General features: G+C 36.6%; 1 protein-coding gene across 17 annotated transcripts in view; it reads right to left on the minus strand.

The window, feature by feature from the left end:
- Positions 1 to 581: 581 nt before the first annotated feature.
- The window catches only part of clcn1a (chloride channel, voltage-sensitive 1a), a 51,898-nt gene continuing 27,830 nt past the window's right edge, over positions 582 to 24,649 (minus strand). For 4 of the 17 annotated variants that reach the window (XM_073931212.1, XM_073931210.1, XM_073931218.1 and 1 more), the window contains 15 exons: positions 21,494 to 21,595; positions 21,265 to 21,349; positions 19,895 to 20,050; positions 18,076 to 18,145; positions 15,837 to 15,947; positions 12,903 to 13,116; positions 8,625 to 8,758; positions 8,154 to 8,350; positions 6,402 to 6,483; positions 6,145 to 6,230; positions 5,761 to 5,805; positions 5,466 to 5,570; positions 5,243 to 5,329; positions 2,554 to 3,059; positions 582 to 1,329 (listed from right to left, as the gene is read on the minus strand). In XM_073931212.1, coding sequence (XP_073787313.1) covers positions 2,586 to 3,059; positions 5,243 to 5,329; positions 5,466 to 5,570; positions 5,761 to 5,805; positions 6,145 to 6,230; positions 6,402 to 6,483; positions 8,154 to 8,350; positions 8,625 to 8,758; positions 12,903 to 13,116; positions 15,837 to 15,947; positions 18,076 to 18,145; positions 19,895 to 20,050; positions 21,265 to 21,349; positions 21,494 to 21,595 — 1,948 coding nt within the window. In that variant the 3' untranslated portion in view covers positions 582 to 1,329; positions 2,554 to 2,585. Of the gene's footprint in view, positions 3,060 to 5,242; positions 5,330 to 5,465; positions 5,571 to 5,760; positions 5,806 to 6,144; positions 6,231 to 6,401; positions 6,484 to 8,153; positions 8,351 to 8,624; positions 8,759 to 12,902; positions 13,117 to 15,836; positions 15,948 to 18,075; positions 18,146 to 19,894; positions 20,051 to 21,264; positions 21,350 to 21,493; positions 21,615 to 24,649 lie in introns of all 17 variants that reach the window. The other 13 variants (XM_017352282.4, XM_009294060.5, XM_021468144.3 and 10 more) reach the window with 6 other exon arrangements.

Below are 24,649 nucleotides of genomic sequence, written 5' to 3' on the forward strand. Positions count from 1 at the left end.
GGGTGCTTCGGACTGAGCCGAGCCCGGTTAATGAGCTGTTGTCCAGTGTCGACAGGAGGAGTTCCCCTCGGGACACTAACAACAGGCACTATGTCATAATCACGCCCCTTCAAGAGCAAGCTCCAAAATTTGTTCAGTTTAGTTTAGTTGGTTTTATTGGTACCCGTAGCTAGCTTTTTTTTTTTTTTTGCAGCTAAGTTTTGTTAACTGATGTCTATTCACATCTTTGCAATGACTTAACACCGCGTCTGGTTTGAACGCACCACTTTTTTCAGTTAAAACAAGCTAAATAATCTACCAATGAGGTACCAATGATCTTATGTCAAAATAAAAAACAAGATTATTTTGTTTACAACATTGGAAGACTATTTAACTTGTTTTGAGGAAATCGTTGATTTCAGGTTTTGGAGTCTCTTCCAATATTCTGATGAGTTGATTCAGGTATGTTTGATTAGGGAAAGGTTGAAAATACATACCATTGGTGTGCCTTCAGGAACAGATTTGGGAAACACTGATCTAGAAAAAGCTTTATGATTTAAGAATGTTTAGATATTTGGACTAGAAAGAAGACAAAAAAATAATCTAAGTAAGAAAAGCATTTATTTCAGTGTGCTTCTGTGTGTTTAAACTCTTCTTCACGCTATTCAGAGTAAAATTAGGAAGCTAAAAAACAATGAGAGAAACATTGAAAAAGCATTCATCTTTCAAAAATTCCTTTATGAATCTGTCAATATCTCATCACGCCAAGAGGGAAAGAGACGAATGAATAAATAAATTAATAAATATGACAAACACAAACAGAAACGGAGGCAGATAAATTAAGTGACTGAAGACACTGAGCTATAATAAATGAACTTTTCACTTAATAATAAGAAGACAGTAGATCACATGAACTAACACAGATTGTTCATAAAGAGCAGAGTCCTTGGTTTAAAGACATGAGAGACACCTGAGAGTGAGAGTTTTGAGGGAAAAGGTTGACAGATGAAAGGTTTCATTAAGAGAAGACAGTGTCCACAATCTGACTTTTTACAAAGTACAAATTACACTCACCGGCCACTTTATTAGGTACATCTGTCCAACTTCTCGTTAATGCAAATATCAGCCAATCACATTGCAGCCACTCAATGCATTTAGGCATGTAGACGTGGTCAAGACGATTTGCTGCAGTTCAAACCGAGCATCAGAAGGGGGAAGAAAGGGGATTTAGGTGACTTTGAACGTGGCATGATTGTTGATGCCAGATGGACTGGTCTGAGTATTTCAGAAACTGCTGATCTACTGGGATTTTCACGCACAACCATCTCTAGGGTTCTCAGAGATAATAGTCTGCAAAAAGAGAAAATATTCAGTGAGCGGCGGTTCTGTAGGTGCAAATGCTTTTTTGATGCCAGAGGTCAGAGGAGAATGGCCAGACTGGTTCCAGCTGATAGAAAGGCAACAGTAACTCAAATAACCACTCATTAAAACCGAGGCATGCAGAAGAGCATCTCTGAACGCACGACACGTCCAACCTTGAGGCAGCACAGGCTCATCAAAATTTGACAATAGAAGATTGGAAAAACATTGCCTGGTCTGATCAGCGTTGATTTTTGCTGCGATATTCGGATGGTAGGGCCAGAATTTGGCGTCAACAACATGAAAGCATGGATTCATCCTGCGTTATATCAAAGGTTCAGGCTGCTGGTGGTGGTGTAATGGTGTGGGGGATATTTTCTTGGCACACTTTGGGCCCATTAGCCCATCTATGCCATGAAAAATGAAGGCAGTTCTGAAAGCAAAAGAGAGTCGAACCCATACTAGTAAGGTGTACCTAATAAAGTAGCCAGTGAGTGGATAAGGGCAAAAGAGAAAATGTTTCATTGAAATGTTCTGAAAATATGCCACCTGCTGGACACTATTTGTTTGAACAACTATAGCCGTGAAATGTTCCTTCAATTTCTTCTTTAGCTCATAAAATAAAATACTTCCTTCATAATCTTCCTTCATCATCTCTTCCTAACATTTAAAGTTATGATCATTTATATTCATTTTCATTTGAAGTGAAACCAAAGTATATTTTAAAGGTTACTGAGGAGAAGACAAATATTTGACAATCTCATAGCATGTTTTATGATATATATGACTTTTTTTTTATTATTAATGATGTTTTTTTTTTTACAAAAGAAAAAGGGTAGGAAGAGAAAAACCCGGTAGAATTTGAAGATTTATTTACAACAAAATAAAATAAAATAGAAAGAAATAAACAGGAAATAAAGAAGGGAACATTCACAGAATTTCTTAGAGGAAGAAGATTAGTAAGAGAGCACTTTCTTCTTTACATTTTTTTATAGAATGAAAAAAAAACAACTCAAACTTTTCTTCTTTCTCTAAAATTGTCAGCCTGTTTTCACGAAGAGGAAAAAAAGAACTAAAAACTACTCACAGAAATGTTTTAACAGAAAAAAGCAGGAAAAACTAAAAGGAGATCAAGGGGACATCCTAAAACTCTGAAACGACAAAAGTAAAAAAAACAAAAAAACAAAACAAAAAAGAGTTATATAAAAATCTCACCTCAAAGAAAAGAAAAACAAACGTCACTTGTCTTAAACGGGCTCCTCGCTTTCTTCTTCCTCCTTGTTCTCCGGGACAGCTTGCAGGTTGGAGAGTGGGATAGGGGGTGGAGGCGAGGAGGGCGGCAGATTCGGGCTGCTGTCGCCACTTCCTGCCTCACTGTCACTACTTCCATTCCCACGACTACTGCTACTGCTGCTTCCTGTGGTTGTGCTGCTGCTTTTACCCACAATCACATCCCGCTTCACACCCTCGATCCACACCTCCATCTCCTTCTTATTCTCTTCCACCGGGGCGGGTGGGCTGGAGGAGTGCGAGTGGGAATGAGAGTGGGAGATCACAGGTGGAGACAGAGGTGAGGACGGGGCGGTGGTGGAGACGGGTGAGGATGGAGGAGATGAGGCCTGAGGCTTTGAGGCTTTTTTACGGAGGGTGTCCCTGAAGCTGGCCAGAGGGGGGCGCAGACGGACACCACTGCGTGTCGAGCCCTCGATGGCTTTTTGAAGCTGAGGTAGAAGAAGAGAGAAGAGTTCAAATGTATATTAGCATACCGTTGTTAGCATAAGGATCATAAAGAGATAAAGTGAAAATGGTAATGGTTTATTATTGTGAATGCAACAACTGCTTAAAAAAGGAAACACAGAAGGGAGAATGATGGAGATGGATGGATGGATGGATGGATGGATGGATGGATGGATGGATGGATGGATGGATGGATGAACGAACTGATGGACTGATGGATAGGTAATATGATGTTTGGATGGGTGGTTGGATATACGAGTGGATTTATAGATGGGTGGATGGGTAAAAAGATGGATGGGGAATAGATGGATGAATGGATGGACGGATGGGTGTACTGATGGCTAGATGGGTGGTTAGATGTACAAGTGGATGTATAGATGGAAGAATGATGCATGGATTGATAGATGAAATTTTGGATGGATGGGTGGGTGGAACGGTGAAATGATGAATGGATAGATGGATGAATGGAAGGGTGGGTAGGTGGAAGGGTGAATAGATAGATGGATGTGTGGAAAAGTCAGTTGATGGATGGATTGATGGAAAGGTGTGCTGATGGTTGGATGGATGGAAGGGTGAGTTTATTAATGGATGAATGGATGGGTGAAGGGGTGAATTGATGGATGTACGGATAGGTGGAAGAGTCAGTTGAGGGATGGATGGATTGATGGGAAAGAGCATTGATGAATGATTGGATGAATGGGTGGGTGGAAGGGTGAATTCATATATGGATGGATAGATGAATGGATGGGTGGAAGGGTGAAATAATGGATGTATGGATGGGTGGGTGGAAGGAAGGGTGAATTCATATATGGATGGATAGATGAATGAATGGGTGGAAGGGTGAAATAATGGATGTATGGATGGGTGGGTGGAAGGAAGGGTGAATTCATATATGGATGGATAGATGAATGGATGGGTGGAAGGGTGAAATAATGGATGTATGGATGGGTGGGTGGAAGGAAGGAAGGGTGAATTCATATATGGATGGATAGATTGATGGATGGTGGGTGGAAGAGTGAGTTGATGGATTGATGAAAAGGTGTGTTGAATAGGTGGATGGATGAATAGATGGATGGGTGTAAGGGTGAAATGATGTATGGATGGATGGATGGATGGGTGAAAGAATGAGTTGATGGATTGATGGAAAGGTGTGTTGATGAATGGATGGATGGATGGACGGATGGATAGGTGGATGGGTGAAATGGTGTATGGATGGGTGGAGGGGTAAATTCATGAATGGATGGATGGATGGGTGGAAGAATGAGTTGATGGATTAATGGAAAGGTGTGTTGATGGATGGTTGGATAAATGAATGAATGGATGGATGGATGGATGGATGGATGGATGGATGGATGGATGGATGGATGGATGGATGGATGGATGGATGGATGGATGGATGGATGGATGGATGGATGGATGGATGGATGGATGGATGGATGATTTGATTAATGGCTGGATGGGTGGAAGGGTGAAATGATGGATGGATGGATGAGTGGATGGATCAATGGGTGGGTGGAGGGGTGAATTCATAAATGAATGGATGGGTAGAAGAGTCAGTTAGTGGATTTATAGCAATGTGTGTTAAATGGTTGGATGGATGAATGGATGGAGGGAAGATTTGATTAATGGATGATGGGTAGATGGATGGATGGATGAACAGGTGGAAAAGTGAGTTGATGGATGGATGGATTAATGGAATGACGGAAAAGTGTGTTGATGAATGGTTGGATGGATGCATGGAAAGGTGAGTTAATTAATGGATGGATGAATGGGTGGAAGGGTAAAATGATGTAAGTATAGATGGATTAATGGGTGGGTGGAGGGGAAAATTCATAGATGGATGGATGATGGGTGGAAAAGGGAGTTGATGAATGGATGGATGGATTGATTGATAGAAAAGAATTGATGAATGGATTGATTGATGGAAGGGTGAGTTGATGGATGGATGGATGGATGGTGTGAGTAAAATGATCAGTAGCTGGTTGGATGGGTGATTTTATAGGTGAGTGAGTGCTTGGATGGATAGATGGATGGATGGGTAGATGAAAAAATGAATGTATGAGTGGATGAGTGGATGGATGGATGAATGGATGCATAAATGGAAAAGTGAATAGACGGATAGGAAGGTGAATGAGTATATGGATGGATGGATGGGTGAATGGCCTACCTCTTTCAGCGCCACGACTCCCACTAATTTTCCAGTATTGGTTACATAGGCATGACTGAGGCCCAGTAAAGAAAAAAGTGTGTGTGTCTGTTAGAGAAAAAAAAAAAAGATGCTTTAATTTATTCTACAATATTATTTTCAATGCAGAGCTGCTTTGAAACAACATGTAAAAAGCTCTCCATACTTTACAAAAATATGTGACTTGACTTGGCAAACCTCTCACCTTATGTAGTGAGGTTCTCTCCACCAGCTGAAAGGGTGATGGATCTATTCTGATCTGGTTTATTTCCAGAGGTTTGTCCATTTCACTCTCCTCCCAGGCTTTGATCTGTCAAATGTCACAACCAGGCCTTATTTGACGTATTATAAATTATACTATAATACTGTTTTATTTTAGTAGCGTGTCTGCATTTATAAACCACACAGTGCTAAAAAAAATACAACAAAACCAATATCCCACATTAATAAAAAATCATGCTTAAGTATCTCATTTGACAGTACGGTGGTATTGCTAATACCTGTTCTGGAGTCATTGTGTCGGTTAAAGGTGGAGGATAAGGCTCCTAGAGTGAAGAAATGGCAAGATAATTTAATAATACAAGGCATGGTGCATCTGATTCAGCAATCAACTCATTAAAATTTTAGACTGAGTATTTGCATATTGACACGTTCAATGGAAGACCATTCACTTCCCTTTAACCGCACACGTCCTTGAAAAACACTGATGAATTTTAATGCAGACCATTAGCAATGTATTTGCTCTTCTCATTTTCTCAGCCTTTCATTAAAGTTTCATACAAGCTGACAGTAATTCATTTAGTGCACTCAAATTCACTTGATGTAACACACATACACACACACACACTCTTTTCACAAGAGACCTTTAAACACAAACAATGTACCTGGGGCTGACCTTCTGTGTGTCTTTCCGACGAGGACGAAAATAAGTTACGTAAAAGTCTCCTGAAAGACTGCGAAGGACCCTTATCTAGGCAAGAAGAGGAGAAGAGATAGGAGGGGGAAAAGAAAAAAGCAGGAGGAGGATTACAGGATGAGCATCACTTCTATCGCCTCAAGATGCTTGTTCAGTAGAAGTGCCTGCCTGAGGTTTATTAAGGTTTTAAAGTGGACAGTTCAGTAATGTCTGAGCGTTTCTCACCAGGAGACGTGTGATTGGTGGACGGTTCTGAAGGTTTGGGCGGGGGCACCGGGCCGTTTCTCTCTTCTTGAACTGGTATTGTCTGAACACAAAGAGAGACAAATAGATGGATACATGGACCCACAGAAGGACAGACATACAGGGGTTGGACAATAGCTATGTTTCCATCAAAAGTAGGAATTAAATTTATGCGCATAACTGGAACATCGCATTAAAAGACGTGCGAATGAAAGCATCTAAGTAGTCAAAGAGAACAAAATCCTCACTACCTGATTAACTGGCGGCAAATATCAAAGTACAAATGCAATTTGCTGTGCTATGTGAAGCTGAGTGAATCTTTATTTTATTTACTAAATGACTTGCGCCTCAGAAGACAGTATGTCGCCATGCAATGAACGCATGGTGGTGTTTGAAGGTGTCAGACGTTCACAGACGCTTTTGGCAATTCTGGAGGTAATTAATAATATAATAACACTAATACTGAAGCGGTTAAAGTGTTTTAGAATGACTAAAACAACATTTTAGATGTTTTACTTTGTGCTCACCCTGCTGGTTTGTCAATTTAAGCATATTTTTTATCATCACATGATCTCTTATAACAAAACCACATGACTTTTTTGATGCACATGCTGGAATTTGTTTGGTAAAAGTGTTTCCATTGTAGTTTATTCGCATCTTTTCTTAACGAATAAAAAGTTTACCCTACTCAGTTATGTGCATATGTGTTTTATGCGCATTTTCAAAATTGATGTGCATCTTGGCATTTCCATCAGCGGTTTTTTATATACATATTCAAAATGCGTATAAAAATAGGTGGATGGAAACATAGCTACTGAAACATTGACCAACTGAAACTGAAACATTGACCAATTTAGTGTTGGAGGTTTCATGGCTAAATTTGACCAGCCTGGTGGCCAATCTTCACTGATTGCACATTCCACCAGTAAGAGCAGAATTTCAGGTTTAATTAGCAAACTAATAGCACAGTTTTGCTTAAAATATTGCAATGCACACCACAATACGGAACCTGTCCAACAGGAGTAAGCTGTCTGAAAGGGATCCAGGTTCCAGGTGCTAACCCAGATGCCCAACCACAGCTGCCCAACACATTGCAGATATAAATGTGCACCTCAACTGTGAAAACTGTTCGTCTGGAGCTCCACAAGGTCAGTATACATGGCTGGGTTGCTATAGCCAAACCTTTGCCAATATCAAACATCAGTTTCAATGTTGCCAGCAGCAAAAAAATTGGGCTGTGGACAAGGTGAAACATTTATTGCTCTCTGATGAGGTTACATTCATTGTATTTAGGACATTTGAAAGAGTTACGGTGTAGAGAAGCCCCAAAGAAGTGTACCACCCAGACTATTGCATGACCAGAGTAAAGTATGGTGATGGATCAATAATATCATGGCGTTCCCTAGGCCAGATACTTTTGCTAGATGGGTGCATCACTGCCAGGGACTACTGAACCATTCTGGAGGATCATGTGCACCTAATGGTACAATTGTGATCTTGTAGACACTGATTGGCATGTTTCTGTGTTTTTGAATAGAGTTGGAGCTAAACTATGCAGGACACCGGCCCTCCAGGACAGAGTTTGCCCACCCTTGCACTAGACCATACTAATGAATTATTGTGGTCTAAAAACAGGAGTTTCAGTTTCATTGTCCAACCCTTGTAGGTAGACAGAAAGACAGACAGATAGATAGATAGAAAGTCAGACAGACAGATGATTCTCTTTGAAAATACCTTTTCATCTACATTCTCTTCTTCATCTTCTTCATCTTCATCAACAAAGGCAAAGGATTCCCAGCTGATTTTAGCACAAGGCACTTGACCTTGTGGGCTCTGTCCTTGTATTAGGATCCGCCTCTCTGCTGACAGCCACCAATCACAGAGGGCGAGCAGCTCAGATCTCTCAATGCTCCCCAACAGAATCATAGAATCTGTTGACGATGAAGTGAGTTCAGTCACATATGAGAATGATTTCAAAACCTATATACTTTCAAGATGTGAACAAGTCTGAAGTTCCACAAAGCTGCAATATCATGTTGCTAAGTTAACAGCATGAGGTTGATAGCTCGCTAGGTTCCCGAACAGAGCTTTAGATTGTTTGAGTGGAGGAAAACAAACACATAAAGCCCACCTTGGTGTACTGCATGCAGCTAGAAAAATGTCATAATGAGAGATTCAATCAGACTGAGGAAGTCATCGAGATACCTTTCGAGTCGACCAGTGGGAAGGTTTTTAAAGAGGTCGAGTCCAGCAAATGCAGCACTTCTCTGTATGTAGACTGCGAACATAAAAACTTCACTTTCCTCACCATGATGTCCTCCACAAAGATATTATACTGACTGCAGGAAAACAGAAATTGTATAGTGAGACCGACACTTAAAAATGATGATTAACTAGAGCTGCAGGCCTCCGCTAGATTAAAGATCCGTTCTGACAACTAGGAAAATACAATGCTTACTACAATTAATTCTCGAATAGACGGTTCCCTCAGAAATGGAAATTTGCTGTTAATTTACTCACCCTCAAGCTATCCATTTATGTGACTTTCCTTTCAATAGAACATTAAAGAAGAACTTCAGCTGAATGTTTGGCCTTTGGTGATTCATATAATGAATGCCAATGGCTACTGGCACATAAAACGTAAAAACGAAGTAGTAAATAAACCCTGACAGTGAGGGTGACTAAAGTCACAGCAAATATTCATTAAATCCTTTTAAACTGAACAATAGCGTACTTTTAGCCACATAGTTATGTCAAAATAAATGTATGTATTAAATGTGTTATATAATATAACAGACATACAGTGCATCCGGAAATTATTCATAGTGCTTCACTTTTTCCACATTTTTCTTATGTTGCAGCCTTAAAATTCTACACACAATACACGCCATAATGACAATGTAAAAAGAGTTTTCTTTTAATTGTTGCATATTTATTACAAATAAAAAACCTGAAAAATCACATGCACATAAGTATTCACAGCCTGTGAAGCTCTAAATTGAGCTCAGGTACATTCTGTTTCCACTGATCATTCTTGAGATGTTTCAGCAGCTTCACTTGTAGTAAATTCAGTTGATTGGACATGATTTGAAAAGGCATACACCAGTCTATATAAAGTCCCAGGGTTGACAGTGCATGTCAAAGCACAAACCAAGCATGAAGACAAAGGAATTGTCTGTAAACCTCCGAGACAGCATTGTCTCGAGGCACAAGGCTGGGGAAGGTAACAGAAAAATTCTGCTGCTCTGAAAGTTCCAATGAGCACAGTGACCTCCATCATCCGTAAGTGGAAGATGGAAGTGAAACCACCTGGACTCTTCCTAGAGCTGGCCAGCCACCGAAACTGAGTTATCGGGGTAGAAGGGCCTTCAGGGAGGTGATCAATAGCCTGACGGTCACTTTGTCTGAGCTCCAGCATTCTTCTATGGAGAGAGAAGAACCTTACAGAAGGACAACTGTCTGTGCAGCAATCCACCATTCAGGCCTGTATGGTAGAGTGGCCAGACGGAAGCCACTCCCCACCTGAAATTTGCCAAAAGGCATCTGAATGACTGTCAGACCATAAGAAACAAAATTCTCTAGTCTGATGAGACTAAAATTGAACTGTTTGGAGTCCGCTCATCACCAGGCTAATACCATCCCTACAGTTAAGCATGGTGGTGGCAGTATCATGCTGTGGGGATGTTTTTCAGCAGCAGGAACTGGAAGACCAGTCAGGATAGAGCGAAAGATGAATACAGCAATTTAGAGAGACATCCTGAGTGAAAACCGGCTTCAGAGTGCTCTTAATCTCAGACTGGAGCGATAATTTATCTTCCAGCAGGACAATGACCCAAAGCACACCAAAATATTAATGGAGTGGCTTCACAACAACTTGGTGAATGTCCTTGAGTGGCCCAGCCAGCGCCCAGACCTAAACCCTATTGAACATCTCTGGAGAGATCTGAAAATGGTTGTATACCGTCACTTCACATCCAACCTGATATAACTTGAGAGGTACTGCAAAGAGGAATGGGCAAAAATTCCCAAAGTCAGGTGTGCCAAGCTTGTGGCATCATATTCAAAAGGACTTGAGGCTGTAATTGCTGCCAAAAGTTGAGCAAAGGCTGTGAATACTTATGAACGTGATTTTTCAGTTTTTAATTTTTAATTATTTTGCAACAATTAAAAGAATAGTCTTTTTTCACATTGTCATTATGAGGTGTTGTGTGTAAAATTTTGAGGAAATAATTCATTTAATCCATTTAGGAATAAGGCTGTAACATTAAAAAAAATGTGGGAAACGTGAAGAGCTATGAATACTTTCCGGATGCACTGTAGGTACATCAAATTTCCTTTTGTTTATGGTTATGAGCTTAAGACAAGTTATTCTGTATACATAAAAATCCTATTAACTGGATGTTAAGTGTCAGCTTCTGTGTTTCAATAGTGTCTTTAAATGATTCTTGCTCTAAATATGCCTGTAAAAATTTTTGCTATACTGTATACATTTGTTGATTAAAGACATTTAGCTGTGTAAATCATTATAAAATGAATGAACGTCATTGTTTTTACTATTATTTAGGGGTTTAGGGCTGCGTGATCCTTATGAAATCGCAAACCTGACTGAGCAAAACTACGACTGTCATGCACATCTTGTCAGGGAAACACGGTGTGATCTATAATAAATCTCCTTTGAAAGCCTAATTTTGTTTGCCTTTTTGCTGTGTGTCAGTTTCGGGTGTGCATTTACTATAGGCAGCACTATGCATTGCTGTTAAAGGGCACCTATTTTACCCCCTTTTACAAGATGTAAGACTTTGATGTCTCCAGAATGTGTCTGTAAAGTTTCAGCTGAAAATATTTATTATGTAATGTGGAATCTATCCGTTTTGTTGTCTGAGGACTATGTAGCTGTTTTTGTAGCGCGTGGCTTTGAATCCAACTGAACTGCTTCTCCTCTACCCCTCTGAATGTGTCTGTTTCTCATCATGCTTTATGTTAGATAAACAGCCATCAGTGATTAGACAGACACGGATGAAGCTGAAATAAAGTCACTAGTCAAAAATACCAAGTAAGTTTATTACATGTATTTGTGGTGGAGTCTATTCAAGCCTTTCTGAAATGATGAGTCACACACAGATGCTTATTGCAGTACACATACACAAACACACACGCACATGCACATTTACCGACACCATGCGGCCGTGGTGATTATATCAGTTATGAATTACTTAACTTCCAAAGGAGTTATAGTTTTAATGTTTTAATCCCAGTTTCTTTGCAAAAAATGTTCTGTGGATATGTGTATACATGTTATTATGGAGAAATGGCGCCTGTCAATCAACTTGATGTGCAGGGAAAACTGAACATCTAAAATATCTTAATCTGTATTCTGAAGATGAAGGTGTCTAGGGATTGTAATCATATGAGGGTAATCATTAATAATATTTTCCATTTTTAATCCTATTTTGGGGTAAATTAACCTTTAAAAAATAAGCAATCTTTTTTTTTTTTCATTCTGTTGTACCATAAACAATTTTTTGCCCTTTGTTGGTTTGCCATGTCCAATGTCAACTCCTGAAGCAGAACCACTGCTCTGTACCACAAAGGTTGCTTAAGACCTGTGAGCTTAATGAAAGGGTAATAAAAAGCCCAAATCTAATATGTGTGGATGAGCTCAGAGCTAGCTGGAAGAATGCCAAGGCTTCATGTTGCCGCCCCTTGCTGACAAGTGTATTTACTAATAGCTCCTGCTGCTAATGAATCACAAGGACTTTGAGGTGCTGTCAGCACATCAGGGTGAGGGAACCTGCCTGTGCTCTCAGCCAAACTCTTTTGTCTCCTACAGAATGTGGAGTCACAATAAATATCTTCACATTAGCGAGACTAGAAATTACGAATAGGCATTTTTTAAAAGGTTTCCATTTTACAAGATGTAAGATAAGTCTTTGGCATCTACAGAATGTGTCTGTAAAGTTTCAGCTCAAATACTAATTTGAGCTGAATATGCAAATTCTGGAGTAAAATTACATTGTAGTTGTTTTGTTGCCTTTAAATGCAAATGAGCTGGTTCTCCCCGCCCACCTTTCCCATATGTCTGTTTCTGCTATGTCACAGAATCAGCAGTTAGTGACAGAGGCAGCAATAAAGGCAAAGGAGTGAATATTCAGTTCAGAAACCAATTAAGGTTATTTGATTCATTTGTTGTAGAGTTTATTCAAGCCCTTCTGCAACGATGAGTCACACAAATGCCGTAGCAAAGTTTGTAGTAAACACATTTGAATGTTTGTAAAAAAAGCCACATTGTACAATGCAGTGATGTTATGTTGTTTTAAAATACAACATATTAACGTTTTAATGTAGAAAAAGCCAACATGGGTGTCTCTGTTACAGACTTGCAGATAAACCACACTTTAATAGTTTTAAACTACAAAGTGGCTAAGAACTAGTAATTTTTTGATAATTATTAAAATATGAAATCTGGAGTCAGTGCATCGCTACCTTATATGGCCGAAGCCCAGCTCGGGGAGATACGGCAGCTTTTTAAACTGGATGATGGAGTCGTAGAGTGACGGCTGCAGACCCTGAGCCACCATGTTGGCCAGGATGACAGCGACCATCATGGGGAGGATGTGAGAGATCTGACCGGTAAGCTCGAAACAGATCACCGCTGTAGAGACGGTGTGAGTGACTGCTCCTGTCAGCGCCGCCGCACCTTCATCAAGACAAACAGAAAAATTAATGGTGTAACAGCACACAAAGAAGCAGTGTGATCCCATTTTTCCACACGTTTAATGAGTTTCAAATTATGGGTTGCACTTTCAGTTCAGGGACTATCCATTCAAAATGGACCCTTTTCACATTTCCGGGTTTCTCAGTAGCGGAAGTCATTATAGTTGGGTAAACTTAGAGAGCAGTAAATGGGAGAGTACCACAAATAATACATTTTCCAATCCTATTTGCGGATATAATACAAGAAAAACTTCACAATGGTGTTATCAAGACATCCAGAAAAAAAAAAATCCCCATAGATGCTGCATTGCAAATGCCTTGCGTAAGTGGTAATTCATTTTTGTAATTTGATGCAGAGATGATATAATACATATGTAAACAGATATAAATATACAGAAGTTTTGTTTAATCAAAATAGATAAAAAAAAGAAATTCTTATGAAAAGAATCCATTGCTGAAACAGACTATTTAAACAATACATACACATAGTGAGTGAGAGGTACACTACCAGTCAAAAGTTTGGCGTCAGTTTTTTTTTTCCATTTTTTTTTTTTTAAGAAAATTATTCTGTTCATCAAGGTGGCATTTATGAAATGTTAAATTGTTAAATATTTATTACAATTTTAAATAACTGCTTTCTTATTATATGTAGTTTCAAATGAAGTGATTACTCCAGACATTATTGCTTTAATTACTATTACCATTAGTAATAATAATATTAATAAATAATAATAATAATAATAATAATAACAATAAATATCAATAATAAAAATAATATTAATAATAATAATAATAATAATAAATAAAAATAATATTAGAAGGATTTATGAAGGATCATGTGACACTGAAGACTAGAGTAATGAAGCTGAAAATTCATCATTAAAATCCCTGAAATAAATTATTAAATAAAATAATAAACTACTTTTTCATAGTGCAATATGATTTTACAATTATACAATTTATACTGTACTTTTGATGAAACAAATGCAGCCTTGGTGAGCAGAACAAGCTTATTTTATGACATTGAGCTTCATTTTTATCCATTAAAATAATGTTATGCTTGGAATTATTAAAATACTTAATATTTTATTTTATTTTAAGAATGCTTAAGCACTAGCTTGGAAATTCTATTTGACATTTGTGCCAAAAGTACTTTTTTTTTTTTATTGAGTTCCTCTAGATTATTTAGCCTTTGCTCTCACAGCAAGAAGGTCACTAGTTCAAGCCCCGGCTGGGTAAGTTGGCATTTCTATATGGAGTTTGCATGTTCTCTCCGTGTTTGAGTGGGTTTCCTCCGGGTTCTCTGATTTCCCCCACAAGACCAAAGACATGCGTTATAGATGAATTGGGTAAGCTAAATTGTCCGTAGTGTATGAGTGTGAATATGAGTGTACTGTATGGATGTTTCCCCAGTAATGGGTTGCAGCTGGAAGTGCATCCACTGTGTAAAATATATGCTGGATCAATTGGTGGTTCATTCTGCTGTTGCAACCCCAGATTAGTAAAGGGCCTAAGCCGACAAGAAAATAAATAAATGAATGTTTTTATATTAAATATGTAAAAATTTGTATTTAGAAAAAAATGATTTCTTACTTCAGCAGCTAGTGAATAGTTTAATTTTCAGTGCTAATTTTTTTCCTGCATTTATTTGTTCAAATATTGAATTCATTCATTTATTCATTATCCTTCGGCTTAGTCCCTGATTACAGTGAAATGAATCGCCAACTATTCCAGCATATGTTTTACGCTCGGATGCCCTTCCAGCCGCAACTCATTACTGGGAAACACCCAAACACTCTCACATTCACACATGCTTATACACTACAGCCAATTTAGTTAATCCAATTCATCTATAGCGTAATTCTTTGAACTGTGGAGGGAACTGGAGCACCCGGAGGAAACCCACACTAACACAGGGAGAACATGCAAACTCTACACAGAAATACCAGCTGGCCCAGCTGGGACTCGAAACTGCAACCTTGTTGCTTCTTGCTGCTTGCAACAGTGCTAACCACTGAGCCACTGTGCCACCCTGAAATATTATTTATCAAATCTTTTTTCACTCTAAAGTAATATAAAATATAATAAATGTTCTGGTTTATTACTGTAGATGTTAAACACATAGTGGTACATATTCAAAGTGGCATTCAGACATGTGGATTTATATATAGTCAGGGTTAGAGATACGTTTGACTTTGAGTTTTATATTTATCCCTCTTGAAAACAAAGTTCGCTTGGTATTTTAATGTGACATTACTACCACAGACATATCTGTGGCCAAAGCTATTTTCAGTTCAATTACTTTTACTCGGTCAGTTTATTTTCTCTTAATGTTAAACATGATCATAATCTTGCTGCAGAAAGACTTAAGAGTTTTGGGTTTATTAATATTCTGATGAACGAATAATTTGTTAATTCTAACCAACTGCATTTTAATATTGGATAGATGAACTATGAAAAACACTTCACTGATGGTTTATTTAAATGGAAGTACCTCCCATAACTCACACAATGCACCATGGGCCACAAGAAAAAGGTGTGTAAAACAGGGTCATGAGTGACATAATGAATGGAGAGTGTATGGAAACATGCAGTGGAAGATCAGAGAGGACGGAACGGGAACAGGAAAGGACATGGTTAGCACAGAATGAGCAAACATTAGGTGACAGTGGTGGACTGGAAGAGGAGGAAAGGATGACTGACCAATGACAGCGTACCCTCCAGGGATGATGCGGTACAGGATCCCATCAAACAGGATCCCGTGGGGAAAGAGAGTGGCCATGATCTCACCCACTAAACGACCGAACGCAGCACCTGGAAAACAGAAGATAATTTAGAAGCCCAGATTTAAGAGATTTTATGGTTTTATTTATTTACAGATTTGCTTAATTACTATACTATATATATACAGCCAATCCCAAATGTATTTTTTTATTATTAAATAATTGTATTCATTATTTTATTATTTAATGCCGAAAATATATGCAGAGTTCTGATGCAAAAACCCCAGTGCCATCTGAAATGTTCTTCTAAAATGAGCAGTTTTCTCAGGGCCCTGTGCATAGGTTCAGGCTTTTTCACATTTAAGGCCAAGAATCGGTTCATTTCATTGCCTTTACAGTGAAATAACTGAACATAAACATAGGAGGCTGAGAAAAATGCTCATTTTAAAAGTACATTTCAGACATCATTTAGAGGTTTTTGCATCTGACCTCTTTATATATGTAGTAATTAAGCAAATCTGTAAATAAATAACAACATAAAATAATTGAATGAGGTATTAATCACTAGTTAATGCTTGTTCGCCCTGAACAGGGTTTCTACAGCTTTCGTCAAGTCAAATTTAAGGCTTCTTAAGAACTTTGTTTTTTTGTAATTTCAGACTTACACAGAGGGCTAAAATGCTTAAGATTTTTTAAAAGGCCAAATTAACCTAAAAAAAAAAAAAGTAAAACAAATGTTATTTTAAGGAAGATAATTAAACCATATTAATATGTAAATAGAATAAATAAACACGTATAAATGAATAAATAAAATTGTTTTTTTAAAACTTTTATTGAAATATATTGTTAGTCATTGTATTAGTATAGTATAGCCTGATATGTATAACTTTACAAGGACATAGGGAAATTAAGACCATTTTAAAATGATTTACAACACAGGACAACACAAGACCTACAACACAGTATTACAGTGGATTTAAGACTTTTTGAGGTCTAAAATTTGTTTTTTGAAGTTTAAGACATTTTAAAACTTTGAACCTGAAGGACATCAAAACAAGATGTATGGGGGGCGGGTTTAATAATAAAAAATATACATTTTTTCAATTATTAATATTAAGGATATATTTCAGAGATCTGAGAAACGTATAGATTTTATTCCCTGATCGTCAATGTATAGTTTGCACACTGCCTTTAATGTTATAGCATATTTCAGTCAAACGTTTTAACAATTTAACAAAACAATTTTTGTTTGACTTCATTACCAATAAAAAAATACTGAATCTAAATATATATAATTATGTATTTATAAATATGCATCTATTAATTTACCCATAGCTTTTTTTTAGTGTTTTATAAAATATGTAGTTTTTTTCTCTGTTTATTTATTCAAAAATGTAAAAAATATATTATTGAAATTTTATTCAAACTTAATAATAATTAATAAAACGTAATAATTAGAAACTTAAAATTCATGATCTGATTATGTCTTTTGTAAAAATATTCATATAGTTTTTGCAAAAAATGTAAATTTGTTTAAGAATACATTATTTAATAATTAATTAATACATCAATAAACAAAAAAAAATCTATGTAATTGATCGATTTTTACACATTTGCTATTCTCACATTTTGTGTTTTATAAATTGAATAAATATATGTAAATAAACTTTTTGAAAAGAATACTCCATTTTAAAAATGTGTGATTAGTGATCCAGAATCTGTAAATATACTTTTATAATATTTGGCATAAAATTTTCTCAAAATCTCAGCTGTATTTTTGTAAAGCTTAAAAAGGTTAGTTTAGCCCTTAATGACCATTTGTCTTCTGCAATTCTGATCAGCGTTTACATAGGAATTAAAGCCACTTCTGTTCATCATCTCTCTTCAGAAAGCTAAAGATTCATCTTTCGATCAATATGCAAACATTTTGGAGTGAATAGACTTTCAAAAAATACATAAATTAATCATATTTAATGACAAAAATCTTCATTTGTGTTCCAAAGATGAACATATTTTTATACATTTGGAACAACATGAGTGTGTGATGACAGAATTTTTTTTTATTTGGGCAAAACTGACCATTTAAAAACATATATAAAAAATATTACAAATATTTGGTCTCTTTTAGACCCTGCAGCAATCTTAAAGTGATCCTTAAATAAATCAGAAACTATTCATAAATGTAAATCAATAATACATGAATAGTACCGGTGACCTACCCAAAACAAAGACAGGCATGAAAGCTCCAGACGGGATGGGCATTGTGGTGGAAACTGCAGACATCCAGAACTGTGAGATGAATAATAATGTTTTCACACAATTGCCTTAATTGTAAAATCTCAAAGGTCAGCACAACCTGTGCGAGCCCAAAAACCGCTGCTTTAAACATGACAGATGGAAAGAGATAATGACTGTGGAGCTCTACTGAATAAAAGCAGCTTTCCTTTAAGCCATCCAGACAACTCTGCCAGGATCACAAAAGCCAATGTCGATTTGTGTGCTACTTCCCAAGTGTCTTAAAGTCAAAAATGACTTGCTGATTAGTTAAAGGGTTAGTTCACCCAAAAATAAAAATTCTGCTATTAATGATCGCCCTCGCGTTGTTTCAACCACCTGAGATCTTCGTTCATCTTCAGAACACAAATGAAGATATTTTAAATGAAATCTGAGAGCTACTGCATCCTCAATAACCAGCAACAGTCCTGAGACGCTCCAAGTACCGAAAAGAAACTGAAAAAATTGTCAGACCATTCCATATGACTTCAGAGGTTTGGATGTAATCATAGAAAATTTTAAAAACACTTTTGTGCAGCAAAAAAACCACAGGGAGCATGTTTACTAAGGTACAATATGATGTATCGCTATTAGAGTCAGCAGCACAACATGCAAGCGTCAAAATTCCGTATTAAATGCACTCACTGACCTGACAGGGAGACACTTTTACAGTTTTTTTTGCCCACCAAAGTGTTAATTTAGTTTTTCTATAATTATCACAGTTCAATTACTAAAGTCCCATGTAACGTTTTTGGTTCCTTTCTGGACTTTGAACATCTCTGTACTGTTGCTGTCTATGGAGAATAAGAGAGCTCTCAGATTGCATCTAAAATATCTTCATTTGTGCTCAAATGAACGATGATGAACGAATGTCTAAAGGGATAAGAATTACATGAATGTAAGTAATTAATCCTTTCACGTGTAAGTTCTAAAAAAAATCAAGCTGACCCCTGCGTGAGTTTTTTTTAATGTTATTTAGAACTCTTCTCTTTAAAGTTCCCATAGCGAAGCATCAAGATGGTCATGTAACATACTACAGCCACAGGGATTCATGCATATCATTTTTTCCCTTTTTTTCCCCATTTTCTGCAAATATAAAGACTAACTTCGGAATCGTAATGTGAAACATCTAATATTCCGAATTTCAAATATGCGTAAGAATGTGTATTTCGTCGTTAACACAGTTTTAAAAAAGATCCTATTCTTTGATAAATGATGGCTGATGCTTAGTTTACACTGCATGAGAGATTAAATAGAGGTGCTGGATTTACATGCTTATTCATAATGTTCTTCCGAAATATACGAAACTAAGTGTCTATTTAACTGGGAGAAAAGTAGAGTAAATGTTATAGTAACATAAACAGTGTGTATGTTACATAAAAAAAGGCCATTGTCCAGTTATATTTAGAAATAATTATTATTGCCATCTCCATAGACATCCGCAGTATTTAACAAACCTTCAATGCAATGTTTTGCTAGTACTTGTGTATTGAATATCTGAAACTGTAAATAAACTTTATTTGTTTGAAAACACTGATTAATTGTGACTTGTGACAAGCAGCACACTCCTCTTTCTTTCTCTCAGCACGAGCCGTCAGATTTGAATTTGTGATGTGCGTTATAATGATCTAATCACACCGGTGTGATCGTATGCATGAAAGGGTGTTTTGATTTTTGGTCAACTAATCCTTTAAAGATGACAACATGACTTTGAGATATGATATATACATTAGAGACAACTGATGAAGATTAAAATCAACCAACCTTCATGATCAAAAAGAGGATAAGAATGACAAAGATGCTGACGTCAGGATGAAACCACACAGCAGAGCGTCCGAGTCCCGGCGGGAGGGGGGATCCCCATATTTTAGTCCAGGTGAAGTTATCAAACAGAGAGTTGATGCACTCCCTGGGCATCAGCTGCAGGATAATAAAAGCAAAAACCAAATCAAAGTAAGTATTTCAACAATCCAGTCATGCCAAGACAATAGTGTAGTGGTTTACAATATTATCACTTGGGGTCTAACTGTTCACAAAATTTGCTGTGAAGTTTTATATGTGAATACACCTAGTGTCTGTACATTAAAGAGATAGTTCACCCCAAATTTTGTTATGCCTTACTCTCAGTTTTCCTGAATTTAGTTTCCTGGGCAGAAAAGTTTTCTCATTCCGCAAAGGGAAACTGAACTTCTGACATGTAAGTGTAAACAACGCAGCATTTAGTACCATTGTCAGTCGGATGGATTTGCTGATGCAAATATATGTCTGATAATCTAATAATTCATATCGTTTGCAAATATTTGAGAAATGTAGCGAAATTACAGCTAGCCTCAGTTGATGATCTCATGCTGATTCTACATAGTAAATCGGGGCAAAACCAAACCAAGTAGCTGGACTGATGAAACCCAATGTCCGACCGTCGGCTTGGTGTGTTCTGGCCTTTAGTAAGACTGGTATTACTGAAAACTAATTTCAGGGAATTTATAATTACTTCTTTAAAAAAAAAAAAAATACAATATTGTGCACTTTTTGAGATTTCTTACATTCACAAATTGCCATATTATAAACTACAATAAAGATAATGTTAAAATTAAAAAAAAAAATAAATAAATAATAATAATAATGATAATAAAGGCACTTTAAATAAGAATTATATTTTTTATTGTTCTTACTTTCATGATAGTTTTAGACTCTTTCAAAGCTTACTTAAGGGCTTTTTTAGTAGGCCTCAAACCCTGATTAAGAACTGCTGACATTTAGCCGCACCATCTTGGTGTTTCGTAACATCTAATTTTTACGAGGTGGGTCACTCAACCCCTGACCTGGAGGACCAGGACATACACGCATACACTACGGCCAATTTAGTTTACCCAATTCACCTATATCGCATGTCTTCGGACTTGTGGGGTAAACCGGAGCACCCGCAAGAAACTCAAGCAAACACTTGGAGAGCATGCAAACTCCACACATGCAATGCCAAATGACCCAGCCGAGGCTCGAATCAACGACCTTCTTGCTGTGAGGCGACAGTGCCACTCACTGCGACACAATGCCACCCAATACTAATATATGTATATATATTTATAAAAATCAACAAAACTCTAGTATGAATTGACGGAGACTACTAATCTGACCTCTCCAGCCATGAACTGCCCGAAGCCTGGCGGGAATGTCAGTGTTGTAACCACCAAGGTCACAACAGCAGGGAAAACCAGCCGGCTAGGAGAGAAATGAGATTTAGCATTTAGTATTTTGCTTGTACACTAATTTCAAAGCGAAACAAAAAAAAAAAAAAAAAAAAACACTATTATTACACTTTTTAGGTTCATATTATCAGTTGTCCTTTGCCTCTTTAGGACTTACTGTTTTGTAAGGAATCGTGTGAGAATATTCGGTCTTCTCATGAACAGGACAACTTGACGATTCAGGTAAACAAAGAAAGCGCCCAGAAATCCACAAGAAATCCTGTCGGGGAAAAAAGTCACTAAGACAAAAAAACAAACAAGAAAACAATCACATTCATCTAGTTCACCAACAGTTTTTTTCATTGTAGCATTTTTTAAAAATGTAATAATAAGAACAAAATACTAAGATTAGTAATTTCACCAAAAAGGTAAACAAAGTGCCCAAAAAATACATCAAATACAGCACTAATCAGGGTATCTTCCGTCCATTCCATATCCCTTTTCAAACAAAAAACAAAAACGTTTTCTTTTGCTCACAAAAAAAACAAAAAACAAAACAAGATTTTGGCTAGATTTTAATTTTTTGGTTTAGGGTAGGAAAACAAATAAATGACTTTAAAATTCATTATATACATGTAGGCGGTGCTGAAATGCCCTTTTCCCTCCGATTGCTCAACCAAATCTGAGCTTGTGATGTCGTCCTCACAACAACAGTCTGCCCAGGCTTTTTATTATTATTATTTATAATAATATAGGCTTCATTATAAATATGAGCTAAGTTTACATATTCTATCATTTGATCAGTTAGCAGGCTTACATTGTATAAATTAAATAAAAATGTAAATTAGCAGTATTATTACACTTTTGTCATTACAGTCACGGGTCACAGCTCGCTGCCAAACGTCTTGCTGCTGTGCACCTGATGCTAAGCAAAGATAGCCATTCCGAGCAGAACCTGTTTTGCATGCTTGCTTCCGAGCAAGACCTATATAATAATAATAATAATAATGTAAAGGGACGAAAATAAAATAAATGAATGAATAATAATAATAATATGCCTATAGTTTGCCGCCAAACTTCTTGCTGCTGTGCACCTGACCATGAGTTTTCTGAGCAGAACCTGGTTTGCATGATTGTTTCAGAGCTACTGTAGACCTAAACTATAATAATAATAATAATAATAACAATAAGCTAATAATAATAAATAATATTGTTTTTTTAATAGTTGTTTGCAGGACCAGAATAAGAACACATTGGGCCTTGGGGCAATAACAAAGGGTACCATTTGTTTTTATTTTAATTCCCCCTATTTTAATTTTATATATATATATATAAGGGCAATTCAGCACTGCCTACGTGTGTATAATGAATTTAAAAGTCCTTATTTGTTTTCCTACTCTAAACAAAAAAAAAAAATGAGCCTATATATATATATATATTTTTTTTTTTTGTAAGCGAGTTTTTCTTTTTTTTTTGTAAATGGATTTGGATTGGTTGAAAGATACCCTGGTCCATGTACCATTCATTCATTTGATTATTCCTTTTATTCTGGAAAACGAAACTTAATATTTTAGTTTTCTGTTTATTCTGTAGGCACAAAAAAACGAAAGCTCATCTGTTATTCTGCTTATTAACTTAAAACAAAATATTAAAACAAATGCAAAACCAAAACAAATTTATGAAACTTACGTAAATACATAAACTTGATGCATGCAAATACCCAGATATACACTCACATATACATATAAACTAGATCTATGCATATGTTCCCAAAAACTCTCACATATGAAAGTAAACTTGATGCGTGCAAAATAAAATTCACAAACGCATATACAATTTCTATGTGTATGTGCTATAGACTTCTCAAAAGTCATTTGAGTTTAAATTGAGTTTGTTATATAAATAATAATTAATCAGCTTATTAAATAGAAATAACCCAATTAATAGAGGAATTACATCTGTCGAATAGTAATAGTAGATTAAATTAAATATAAAATATATAAAAGATAATGCTTGGAATGCTCCAGCAAATTATAAAGGTTTATTATGCAATTAAATTATTAGAATTATTAGAAAGCAATGGAATTTGGACAGTTGAAACCAGAACTTTACATACACTGTATAAAAAGGCACATAGCCATTTAAAAAAAAGTCAGATGTTAACATGACTAAACTTTTTTCTCATTTAGGTAGGTTAGGATTATCAAATTAGTTTCTGTTATGCTTAATAGCAGAAAACGAGAGATATATTTTTGAGAAATCGTTGACTTTTCTTGAAAGTCAAGTTTACATACAATAAGATTTTTATGCCTCTGAAAAAGCTCAGGTGATGGTGTCAAGGTTTCGGAAGTTTCTGATTGGCTAATTGACAATATTTGAGTTAATTGGAGGCACAACTGTAGAATAGTATTTAAGGAAAACCTCAAACACACCGCTTCCTTGTGTGAAAACATGGGAAAATCAACAAGCCAGAATCAACAAAAAAGCCAGATTACAATGTGCTAAATAACTCTGGGAAAAAGAATAATGTTTGGAGACAAGTCCTGTGGTCTGATGGAACTAAGGTTGAACTGTTTGGCCATAATGACCAGTGTTACATTTGGAGGACAAAGGGGAAAGCTTACAAGCCTAGGAACACCATCCCAACTATGAAGTATGGGGGCGGCAGCATCATGTTGAGGGGCTGTTTTGCTGCAGGAGGAACTGGTCCCCTTCACAGCATAGATGGCATCATGAAGAAAGAACGTTATGTAGAAATACTGAAGCAACATCCCAAGACATCAGGCAGGAAATTAAAACTTGGCCACAAATGGGTCTTCAAAACAGACCATGATCCTAAGCATACTGTCAAATTAGTTAAAATGTGCTTTAAGGACAACAGAGGGAATATTTTGGAGTGGCCATCACAAAGCCCTGAGCTCAATCTTATAGAAAATTTGTGAGCAGAGTTAAAAAAGCTTGTGCGAGCAAGACAGCCAACAAATCTGACTCAGATACAACAATTCTGTCAGGTGGAAGGGGCCTAAATTCCTTTAAACTATTGTGAGAAGCTTGTGGAAGGATACCCAAAACATTTGACCAAAGTTATACAGTTTAAAAGCAAAGCTAAAAAAAAAATGCCAAGGAAATGTATGTAAACTTTTGACTGTCTAGAAATTAATAAAAAAATTCTCAAAAAATAATTCTCTCATTATTTTGGCATTTTGCAAATGTAAATCATTTAGGTAATCCTAACGGACCTAAAACAGTAAAGGTTTAGTAAGATTTACCATCAGATAAAAAAGTGGTTATGTTCCTTATTTTAAAGTGTATGTAAACTTCTGGTTTCAACTGT

This window comes from Danio rerio, chromosome 19 (genome assembly GCF_049306965.1).
Source record: "Danio rerio strain Tuebingen ecotype United States chromosome 19, GRCz12tu, whole genome shotgun sequence".
Taxonomy (NCBI): Eukaryota; Metazoa; Chordata; class Actinopteri; order Cypriniformes; family Danionidae; genus Danio; species Danio rerio.